The sequence below is a fragment of the Rana temporaria genome, chromosome 8, assembly GCF_905171775.1.
Source record: "Rana temporaria chromosome 8, aRanTem1.1, whole genome shotgun sequence".
NCBI lineage: Eukaryota > Metazoa > Chordata > Amphibia > Anura > Ranidae > Rana > Rana temporaria.
This window is the reverse complement of record NC_053496.1, coordinates 171,229,544-171,241,551: the sequence shown is the minus strand read 5'-3', so window position 1 is coordinate 171,241,551 and position 12,008 is coordinate 171,229,544. Positions and strand designations below refer to the sequence as shown.

The following is a 12,008-nucleotide window of genomic DNA, read 5'->3' as shown; positions in this document are numbered from 1 at the left end:
GTTGCCACATAGAATAAAATTTTCGTGACGCATTTCTATGTTGGTAGGTAATTTTTTCCCTGATCAGCAATCTATTAACATCATCCGTCCATTGCTTGCTTGTCGGTACCCTAGGAGATATCCAGAGCCTCGCAATCGCCGTTCTAGCTATGTATAGCAGGCGGAGTATTGCATTGTGGTCATTAGGCGAGAGCGATGGAATCTCCAGAGCCCCGAGCAAACATACAATCGGATCTTGCGGGATTGGCACTTGATATGCCTGGGAAATGGTGGTAACAACAAAGTTCCAATAACGGAACAATTTTGGACATTTCCACAGCATATGTAGCAAATCCCCTTCTTGTGCACTACATTTTGGACAAAGGGGAGAGTCCCGACACCCCCACCTATGCAAGCGTACTGGGGTCCTGTACACCCTATGAAGCATAAACAAGTGAGAAAGTCTGCGAGACGCCGATACAGAAACCAGTGGGGCTGAGGTAAGGCACAGCTCCCAAGTTTCTCCGTCTATTGGACCTAAATCCCTCTCCCAACCCCTCCTACACGGTAGGGAGGAGGCGTCATGTGTGCAGTCAAGCAATATCTTATACACATTAGAGATCATACCCTTCCTGTCCTTGTTCATAAATACCTCTGCCATTAAGGGGTGAGTTGAAAGTCTAAGTTGTGAAAGCCTAGTTTCAGCTTGTATCGCATGCCTCAGTTGTAGATAACGATAGAATTGGGATCTATTTAGTGCAAATTCCTCTCTAAGATCTGTAAATGATTTAAAAATTGCTCCTCTATATAGTTGTGGAATGTAACGTATGCCTGCCAACTCCCAAGACCGAAAGTCCTTAAGTTTAAAGAGTTCAGTCAAGTATTTGTTGTTCCATATTGGTGTAAATGAACATATACCTGTTATGCGTAGCAACGTCCTGGTGTACTTCCATACCGAATTCAATAGCTTAACAGTGGGCAACGAGCTCGAAATGTGCGTAAGTCCTGCCTCTAGATGGGAAAGCGCGGTCAGCTCCGAGCCACAAGGCGTCACCAACAAGCGGATAGGATCTTCTGCGTCCTCGCCACCCCAGCCCCCGAGGTGCTGAAGCTGCGAGGCCACAAAGTAGTATCTAGCGTGAGGAACCGCCATACCACCCTGATCCTTGGCTAGCTGTAAAGAGGAGAGACCGATACGAGCCACCTTGTTGCCCCATATCAGACTCCTGAATTGGGCATCTATTTGAGCAAACCACATATGGGGGATCCATATCGGGGCGTTATGAAATATGTAAAGTAGCTGCGGGGCCCAAATCATCTTGACCAAGTTAGTCCTTCCTGTAACTGAAAGAGGTAACTTAAGCCAGGCTGAGCACTTTGCCCGAAACTTTCGTAAGAGTGGGGCCAAATTAAGCTGGAGATATTGGTTCGGGTCAGCCGTAACCTGAATGCCTAGATATTTGAATTCCTCCACTAATTGTATATCTCTAGCACACTCGGGTAACCGATGTGTCAGGGGGTCAAGCGGTAGAAGCACCGACTTATTCCAATTTATACTAAACCCTGACAACTGCCCGAAGGCGGCAATCAGGGACATCACCTTGCTCAGGGAGGCTCCCATGTCCCCAAGATATATTAGGGTATCATCCGCGTATAAGGAGACTATGTCCTGCCTGGGTCCTCTGCAAAAGCCTACTATATCTCGTGTAGCTCTAATATGTATGGCCAGAGGTTCTAGGGCCAAGGCAAACAACAGGGGTGAAAGAGGGCACCCCTGCCGCGTGCCTCGAAAAAGTCGAAATGGTTCGGAAAGCTCGCCATTTACCCGCATCCTGGCCATTGGGGCGCTATACAATAGTTGAACCCACTTAATAAATGTACTACCCACTCCAAATCTCTCCAGGACCTCCCAGAGATAGGGCCACTCAACGCTATCAAACGCTTTAGCTGCGTCCAGCGAGAAAATGGCCCGATCTCCGGGATTGTCAACTGGCACCTGCAAATTAAGAAACAGTCTGCGCAGATTCTGGGCAGTAGACCTGGTTGGGATGAATCCCGATTGATCCCTGTGCACCACCTGTTGGATGCACCTGGACAATCTGTTAGCGAGAGCCCTTGCAAGTAATTTAATATCGAACGTTAATAAGGAAATCGGCCTATATGCATCCGGTGACATTGCATCCTTGCCAGGTTTCAATATCACTACTATGATAGCCTCACTCATAGAGGGGGGGAGCACACCAGTTTCAAGGGCACAGTTATAGACTTTCAGGAGCATTGGTAGAAGCTGTTCTGAATATCTCTTAAAAACCTCAGCAGGCAGACCATCCGCTCCCGGTGCCTTGCCGTTCTGTGCATGTGCCAAGGCTTCCAATAGTTCATCCTCAGTCAACGGGGCGTTCAAGAGCGCCGCGTCGGATGGGGACAACTTAGGAATGGGATACCTATCCAGAAAGGAAGAAAGCTCCCCCTGGGTAGGCTGTACCTTAGACGTATATACATCCTGAAAAAAATTAGAAAACGTGTCTAGGATAGATCGGGTGGAGTAACACGTGTTCCCCCTCTCGTCCTGAATTGCCAATATATGTGAGGTGGGCTGCTGAGACTTGGCCAGCATCGCCAGCATGTGCCCTGTATTCTCCCCTTCTTCAAAGTGTGATTGCTGTAAAAAGAACCTTTTGTTTTCTGCCAATTGTAGGGAAAGCTGCTCTAACAATGACTGGGAAGCCAACCAGGATCTCTTAGTAGAATCATTAGGATTTTCTATATAGGCGGCTTCCAGCCTTTGGGCTTCAGTTAACACGAACTTTTCCCATTCTTTGGTTTTAGTTTTGATCTGGGAGATGACCCTAATAAATTGGCCACGTAAAAATGCCTTGGCCGCCTCCCACACCGTACCCAGTCCCGCAGAGTCCATATTATGAATAAAAAACTCCTTCAACAATGCCGGGATTGGATCAGGGTCCGGTATGAGAGACAGCCAAAAGGGATTAAGTTTCCATAGACAATTTCCCCTGACAGCCCCTAATTTAACGTCTACTGTGATCGGGGAATGATCGGAAATTTGCCTGGGATGATATTGGGAGGACAGGACCAAGGGCAACATCATGTTAGTACCAAGTACCATATCAATTCTCGACAAGCCTCCAACCGATGCCGATTGGCATGAATATACTTTTGCCTCCGGGTTGCGCACCCTCCAAACGTCAGTAAGGCCCATTTCTATCAGAAGGCGGGCAAAGGGAGTAGGGCCCGTAGGCCCCCCCCCCAGCCCAGCAAGACGTGAGGCCAGTTTATCCTTCGTGTAATCTAAGTAATTGTTAAAGTCCCCCAGGACCATTGCAGGTACCCCTGGATATTTGGCCACATAATCAGCCAGCACCTTAAGTATGCTAGATGAGTACGGGGGGGGGATATAGAGACCGGCTAATATACACTTAGTCCCATAGAGGGAGCACAAAATAAATACAAAACGGCCCTCCGGGTCGGTTTTAACATCCAAAGGCGAAAACTGTGTATCCCGCTTAATAAGGATGCTCACCCCTCTCGAGTACACTGAACCGGTGGAGAAATGACCGTTTAACATGGGAGTCTATGGAAGAGGTGCCCGGCTTTGAAAAAAAAAATCGGTGCTCCCCAGCCGTAGGTCTCCCGGGCAACAATCTTTGCACGCTTGTAGAGGAAAAGTGGGGCTACATTTGTGCCAAGTTTGGGGTCCGGCCGGTTCCGGGTCCCCAAAGTCCGGGAGATCAGGCGCAAAAAGGTGACTCGAGTATAAGCCGAGGGAGGCATTTTCAGCACAAAAAAAAGTGCTGAAAAACTCGGCTTATACTCGAGTATATACGGTATATTGGTACATAGGGGGGGGCTGGAATAAAAAAAAAAAAAAAGAATAGTTTTGGGAAGCGCGTGTTTCCCCCGAAAAGAAGCCCGGGTCTTATATTAATTAACGATTACCGATCTTCTGTTTACATCACGTGATCATCTGTCATTGGCTGACAGCTGATCACGTGGTAAGGGGTCGGCAATCACAGAGTGCGCCCGCGCGCGCCCCCTGTAGGGGGCGCACAGGCAGCTCACGCACGGGAGGACGTTATACGGCAATTAAGGCCCGCGCCGTAGCCGTCACTCGGGGCAGGAGGTGGTAAAGTTTTAGTATACCACTTATTTGTGCCATCCGCCTTTTTTTTTACTACAGACAATTTTTATATCTTCTTAGCCTTTTGAGTTTTTATGCACATTGACATTGGTTTTCACGTTGCGTCTTTTATGTGCTTTGTTCACGTCACATTGTTGATGTCGTTTTTTTTTTCCCCACCCAGAAAACTGCCCACACATTGCATAGAGAAGAATAAAATCTGCATGTGATATCGGTGTTATGAGCAGGGCACATTTAGGTAGATTCAGGTAGAGTTAGGCCGACTTATCAGTAGATAAGCCGGCCTAACTCAGAATCTACGCCGCCGTATGTTTAAGCGTATGCTCAAACAGAGATATGCTTAAACATATCTAAGATAGGACGGCTTGCGCCGTTCTATCTTAGCTTGCAATTTTTCGGATGGCCGCTAGGTGGCGCTTCCATTGCGGTCGGCGTAGATTATGTAAATTAGTTTGTACGCCGATTCACGAACGTACGCCCGGCCGCCGCAGTCGATTTACGCCGTTTCCGTAAGGCCTTAGGAGGCCTAAAGTTATTCCACCTATGAGGTGGAATAACAATGTTAAAGTATGGCGGCCGTTCCCGCCGCGAGATTCGAAATTTTAACGTTGTTTGCGTAAGTCGTCCGCGAATCGGGATTTACGTTGTTTACGTCCACGTCGAAATCAATAGGCCCGCGCGGCGTACGTAACCGCAATGCACACTGGGAAATGTAGTCGCCCGGCGCATGCGCAGTGACAAAAAAAAAACGTCAAAAACGTGAGGTCAAGCCTCATTACCATAAAACACGCCCCCCCTCAACCCATTTGAATTAGGCGCCCTTACGCCCGCCGCATTTACACTACGCCGCCCTAAGTAAGGAGGGAAGCACTTTGTGAATCATGTACTTGCCTCTCTTACTTAAGGCGGCGTAGTGTAAACACGCTAGGCTACGCCGACCTAGATTTTTACGCGCCCCTACCTGAATCTACCCAATAGAGAAAATGTGTTTTCTTTGCGCTCTTGCAGAAGGCGTGTAGAAAAAAAAAAAGTATCTATCTGCACCATGGTGTGAGTAAGGCCTAAACCTTCTACACCCCATCTAAAACTAAAAAAAAAAGTTTTGGCTAGAGATACACTTTAACCACTTGCCCACCGCCTCATGTCTAAAAGACGTCCTGTTTTTAAAGATGTATATCTCGGTAACGGCAGCAGCTGCTGCCACAACCGAGGTATGCATCTTTAGTGCCAACACTCCTGTAAACGATAACGGCGGTCTCCGCGGTGGATTCGCCCCCCCCCTCCCGCCGCTCTCCCGCGCCTTCCTCCGCTTACCGTAGCGGCGGAGGCGATCGGGTCCGTTCGGCAAGTGACTGGGGACGAGACTGAAGGAAAAATCTCCTTCGCCCGTCCCCATAGCTCTGCTGGGCGGAAGTGACGTCAAAACGTCAGTCCCGCCCAGCGTCTTAAAGCAACATTTATTTTTTCTGTCATTTAAAAAAAATGACAGTTTAATTTTTTTTTCTTTTTATGCATTTAAGCCCAAATATGAGATGTGAGGTCTTTTTGACCCCAGATCTCATATTTAAGAGGACCTGTCATGCTTTTTTTCTATTACAAGGGATGTTTACATTCCTTGTAATAGAAATAAAAGTGATCATTTTTTTTATTTTTTTTATTTCAGTGTAAAAAATTATAAAAATAAATAAAAATAAATAAGAAAACAAAAAAAAAATTTTTAAAAACGCCCCGTCCCGACGAGCTCGCGCGCAAAAGCGAACGCATACGCGAGTAGCGCCCGAATATGAAAACGGTGTTCAAACCACACAAGTGAGGTATCGCCGCGATCGTTAGAGCGAGAGCAATAATTCTAGCCCTAAACCTACTCTGTAGCTCAAAAAATGCAACCTGTAGAATTTTTTAAACGTCGCCTATCGAGATTTTTAAGGGTAAAAGTTTGACGCCATGCCACGAGCGGGCGCTATTTTTAAGCGTGTCATGTTGGGTATCATTTTACTCGGCGTAACATTATCTTTCACAATGTATAAAAAAATTGGGCAAAAATTATTGTTGTCTTATTTTTTTATTCAAAAAAGTGATTTTTTCCCCAAAAAAGTGCGCTTGTAAGACCGCTGCGCAAATACGGTGTGACAAAAAGTATTGCAATGACTGCCATTTTATTCCCTAGGATGTCTGCTAAAAAAAAATATATAATGTTTGGGGGTTCTGATTAATTTTCTAGCAAAAAAATTGTGATTTTCACATGAAGGAGAGAAGTGCCAGAATAGGCCCGGTGGGCAAGTGGTTAAGCCCCGCCCCCCCATCTTCCAGGTTACCAAGCAATACGGCACCTTTTTAAATCTTTTGTATGGCGTCTCATTCAGTGAATACTCTTGGGGATAAATGTGGTCGGTGTCGGGGTCGGTACATCTGTCTGGGGTACTGGCAACACTCGAATCATCTGAAAAAAAAAAAAAGAAAAATAGGATTACATATAAATAAAAACCACTATTATTATACTCCTTATAGAACCCCAATATGGGAGGAGCCAACAAACGTCAGGCAGCGGCTACACGGGTCCTCTTTAACCACTTGCCGACCGCCCGATAGCAATTTTACTGCTACAGGGCCGACAGCTCTGCGCAGGATCACTTATACAGGTCATTGACGTCACAAGGGGGGGGGGGGGGGGCGTCACCGATATTTACTGGTTGCTAGGGACGCTGGCGGCCCCCGCTCCTGAGTCAGTGTTCTGCGTTAAGGTCCCCTGTCCCTCAAAACTGGGGCCTAAAGAAAACGAAAGAGCCGCCCCTGGTTGTCCCTTTTCGAACATTTTTGGATGAACTGTTCTGATCGGCTCTCGAAAGCGGTGTACTAATAATCAGATTACCGTACGGCCGCTGCGAAAGCGGGATTTTGCGTGCGATTTTCTAGGATTTAGGATCTCCTACTCGCCTGTGCCGATATAATTTGCCATTTCCTCCTCCTCTTTGTCCTCCTGCAGGTTACTTTCTGAGAACGGTTCTCCCTCCTCCTCCATTCCCGGATCGGAGTCAATCGTCCAAATATCCGAATGTTCATTCTAAAAAAAAAACGAGACGAAAAAAAAAAAAGTGTCAGTTAATTTGGAACTGAAATATCGAGATAAGATAAAGGCAAAGCCATCGCGTGATGAGGTCACAATTTATATATTTTTTGTAAATAAGTAAGTTTTCTACTTCAATGACGGGCACGGATAAGGCGGCACCGATGAGGTGGCACTGATGATGGACACCGATAGGCGGCACTAATGGGCACTCATAGGTGGCACTGGTATGTGGCACTCCTAGGAGGCACTGATGGGCACCAATAAGCGGCACTGATGGGTACTTATGGGTGGCACTGATAGGTGGCATGGATGGGCACTGATGGTCACTGATAGGTGGGCACTGATGGGTGGCATTGCTGGGCATCACAGATTTAAGGTGTTTCACAATAATCAGTGCCTATTTGTGGGCACTGATTGGCACGTATTTGGCATAAATTTGCATATGTGGATGGCCATGGGGGATGTACCTGGCCATCCACATGCTTGGGGTTTCCCTGGTGGTCAAGTGTAGGCTTCCGTGGGGGGGGGGGGGGGGGGGGCTGCGCTGATAAACAATCAGGGGAGCCGCCGATCAGCTCTCCTCTACTCACGTCTGTCAGACGCGAGCGAGGAAGAGCAGATCGATGGCTCTTCCTGTTTACATCGTGATCAGCCGTGATTGGACAACAGCTGATCACGTGGTAAAGAGCCTCCGCCGGGATCGGAAATGCAGGGTGTCAGACTGACACCTCGCATCACCGATTGCTGTGCTGCGCGCCCCCACGGGCGCTCGCCGGCATATTATCCTGCTGGACGTCAATAGACGTCCAGTCAGGATAATAGAACCACTTTTTAGCAGAGACCCTAAAGAATAAAAGGGTGGTCTTTGAAAAACCGATGTACAAAAAATGCGTAGCAAACGCAATTTTTTTTTGGGGAAAAAATACGTGTTAATAAACATAAAAAAAAATACACGTTAACCACTTAAGGACCGCCCAGCGTCCATATACATCGGCAGAATGGCACGGCTGGGCACAATCACGTATGGGTACGTCCTCTTTAAATGGCCAGCCGTGGGTCGCGCGCCCGCGACCCGAAGCTCCGTGACCGCGCCCGCGGGACCCGATCGCCGCCGGTGTCCCGCGATCTGTCACAGGAGCTGAAGAACGGGGAGAGGTGAGTGTAAACACACCTTCCCCGTTCTTCTCTGTGGCAATGTCAGTGATTGTCTGTTCCCTGATATAGGGAAAGACGATCACTGACGTCACACGTCCAGCCCCACCCCCCTACAGTTAGAAACACATATGAGGTCACACTTAACCCCTAAAGCGCCCCCTTAGTGATTATCTCCTAAACGGCAATTCTAATTTTTACAGTAATCAGTGCATTTTTATAGCACTTTTCACTGTGAAAATGACAATGGTCCTAAAAATGTGTCAAAAGTGTCCGAAGTGTCCGCCATAATGTCGCAGTCACGAAAAAAATCTCCGATCGCCGCCATTAGTAGTAAAAAAAAAAAATATTAATAAAAATGGCATAAAACTATCCCCTCTTTTGTAAACGCTATAAATTTTGCGCAAACCAATCGATAAACGATTATTGCGATTTTTCTTACCAAAAATAGGTAGAAGAATACGTATCGGCCTAAACTGAGGGAAAAAAAATTTATATATCTTTTTGGGGGATATTTATTACAGCAACAAGTAAAAAATATTGTTTTTTTTTTCAAAATTGTCGCTCTATTTTTGTTTATAGCACAACAAATAAAGACCGCAGAGGTGATCAAATACCACCAAAAGAAAGCTCTATTTGTGGGGAAAAAAGGACGCCAATTTTGTTTGGGAGCCACGTCGCACGACCGCGCAATTATCAGTTAAAGCGACGCAGTGCCGAATCACAAAAAGGGGCAAGGCTCTTAACCTGCATATTGAGAACATAATATATACCCCAATTTTTTTTTGTAAAATGTGAAACATGCTGTTACACCAAGTAAATAGAAACCCAATATGTCACACTTCAAAATTGCGCACGCTCGTGGAATAGCGCCAAACTACGGAGCTTAAAAATCTCCATAGGCGACACTTTCAATTTTTGCTGACCAGTTTAGAGTTACAGAGAAGGTCTAGTGCTAGAATTGCTGCTCTCGCTCGGACGTTCGCGCCGATACCTCATATGTGTGACGCAAACACCGTTTACATATGTGGGCGTGACCTACTACTGTGTGCGGGGACTGGGGGCGCTTTTATTGCTATCACAAAGAATGTAAGCCTCCCTTGCGATAACAATACGACATGAAAATGTCTCCTCATTGTATGATATACCTCAGAGACCGTTTGGTGAAAGGGCTGGTGGAGTTCTTCAGCAGAATCCTCAGGGATGATTTCTTCCTGTGTGGAGTCCCGGGAATACAGAGGACGGGGACATCTCTCTGGTGGGTTCCCATTACTGGATCCATCTGTAGGAAACACACACACTGACTGAATACAAAGCACTGCTTATAGACCTCTTAATAAACAAGGGACAATAAATGCTTGATCGGACGTAACGCGTAAGGGCGGTCAGATCATTGAGTCAGATGGGGGATCTAGATGGACCCTCCGTACTGCTCTCTCCTTTACAATAAAAGTCTCCTCTTACCCGGTGATGTGAGGGGCGGCTGATTCTCCATCATGACGTCCTTGTAGAGATCCTTGTGTCCTTCTATATACTCCCACTCCTCCATGGAGAAATAGACAGTGACATCCTGACACCTTATAGGAACCTGACACACACAATGATACCGTCACCATCCAGACACATCCCTTGTCTGTTACTGGATAATGTCCCAGAATTCCCGGCACCGCTCACCTCTCCTGTCAGCAGCTCAATGATCTTCTGGATGACTTCTAGGATCTTGACATTGTTTTTCTCAATCATCACAGAGGGAGGAGGAGGGTCCTTGGTGGAGCTCTGGATCCCCCTCCATCCACCTGAGACAAGGGGGTGGCTCCCGGGTGTCACACAATCGCTGGAGTTTGTATCGGGAACATAAACCTATATAAAGAAGAACATTATGAAATTTCCTTCCGACAAGTCAAGATCTCACCTCTGCGGTCAGGTCTGTGTTTTATTAATAGAGCTAAGAGTGATGTCATGTGACCTCCCAGAATCCTCCTCACCTCTCCGGTCAGGTCTGTGTTTTTTTTTTAATAGAGATAAGAGTGATGTCATGTGACCTCCCAGAATCCTCCTCACCTCTCCGGTCAGGTCTGTGTTTTTTTTTTAATAGAGATAAGAGTGATGTCATGTGACCTCCCAGAATCCTCCTCACCTCTCCGGTCAGGTCTGTGCTTTATTAATAGAGATAAGAGAGATGTCATGTGACCTCCCAGAATCCTCCTCACCTCTCCAGTCAGGTCTGTGTTTTTATTAATAGAGATAAGAGTGATGTCATGTGACCTCCCAGAATCCTCCTCACCTCTCCGGTCAGCATGTAGAGTATCTTCAGGGTGAGCTTAATTATTTGCTTAGTCACGTGACTCCGATCCTTCTCCATCTTGAGGCTGGGCTCAGGCCCCGGTGCTAAGGACCCGGTTTGGGGACGGCCTGTTTTGGAAGAGACATAAGAACACATGGTAGGGGTTTTGGAGAATCATTAGTGAGGACTCTCCTGCATTATTTAAAAAATCGCTTCAGGAATTAACCAGAAATGGACTGACTTTACACTGACCGTCTTACGGAACCTTGTTAAAGGATCTATGGAGGGTTCAACCTGACCATTGATTGAGCCACAGCATGCCTGCAATCCTACTGGTTACCACGCGGGTGATCCACTAGTGGTCATGTCATATCATGGAATGGTTCTAGGAGAGTGGCCACCTAGTGGTCATGTCATAATATCAGAGGGTATCAGCCGGGTAACCCCGAGCGTGCACGTCATAACATTGAAGGTTTCCAGGTGGGTGACCCCCTAGTGGCTATGTTTTAACATCGGTGGGTTCCAGGTGGGTGCTGTCCCAAGCTGCGTGGGTGGGGTTGATAACACCTCAAAGAAGGTACAGTGTTCCCAAAAAATACACTTTTAGCTATGGGGCTGGCCAGCACAACGGCTTGTTCTAGGTGGGTGACCCCCTAGTGGCCATATCATAACATCAGAGGGTTCCAGATGGGTGACCTCCTAGTAGTCATTACATCAGAGGGTTCCAAGTGAGTGATTCCCCCCCCCCCCCCAGTAGTCATGTCATAAAAACAAAGGGTTCCAGATGTTAGAACATCAGCCGGTTCCAGGTGGGTGACCCCCTAGTGGCCATATTATAACATTGGGGAGTTCCAGGTGGGTGACCTCCTAATAGCCATGTCATAACATTAGAGTGTTCAAGAGGGTGGAGCTGCGGTGGCTCAACGCGATTGGCACTGCGCTGACAAGCCATTCACCTCTGCAGCCAGGGGTTCGGATCCCGGTCTCGGCTACATGTGAATTGAGTTTGGTGGTCTCAGCCCGGCTCCCGGTGGGTGTGCTATGCGAGGTAAGCTTGCGCTTAGTACGCCCACCCCCCTCCCACAAAAACCACCACACTTACACACGCACTCGAAATTGGGTTAACATGCACGCACTTTGACCACGCGGTCTCTAAAAAGAGAGGCGAAGGACTAACGGGGCTGGTTGAGCGGGCTAGATCCTCTCACTCCCTTATAGGGAGTCCCTCTGCCCCGTTGGGCTTCAAAGCGGAGCAGGTAGGGCGGGCTGTGTGGGAGGACCCACTCACACACCCGCCATTGCCACCCGGGGCATGGAGAAAGGTGGCAGATTGCCTCTGGGGGAGGCCTGCCTACTCCCAAGTCCGG

The 12,008-nt window shown here is 47.5% G+C and overlaps 1 protein-coding gene across 1 annotated transcript in view; it reads right to left on the bottom strand.

Moving 5' to 3' along the window:
* LOC120910487 (oocyte zinc finger protein XlCOF7.1-like) overlaps positions 1 to 12,008 on the bottom strand; it is a 61,610-nt gene that overhangs the window by 6,764 nt on the left and 42,838 nt on the right. Inside the window, exons 18-22 of the mRNA XM_040322244.1 lie at positions 10,642 to 10,769; positions 10,032 to 10,217; positions 9,506 to 9,634; positions 7,073 to 7,199; positions 6,469 to 6,578 (exon numbers count right to left, since the gene is read on the bottom strand). Of these exons, the coding sequence (XP_040178178.1) occupies positions 6,469 to 6,578; positions 7,073 to 7,199; positions 9,506 to 9,634; positions 10,032 to 10,217; positions 10,642 to 10,769 (680 nt within the window). The remainder of the gene's footprint in view (positions 1 to 6,468; positions 6,579 to 7,072; positions 7,200 to 9,505; positions 9,635 to 10,031; positions 10,218 to 10,641; positions 10,770 to 12,008) is intronic.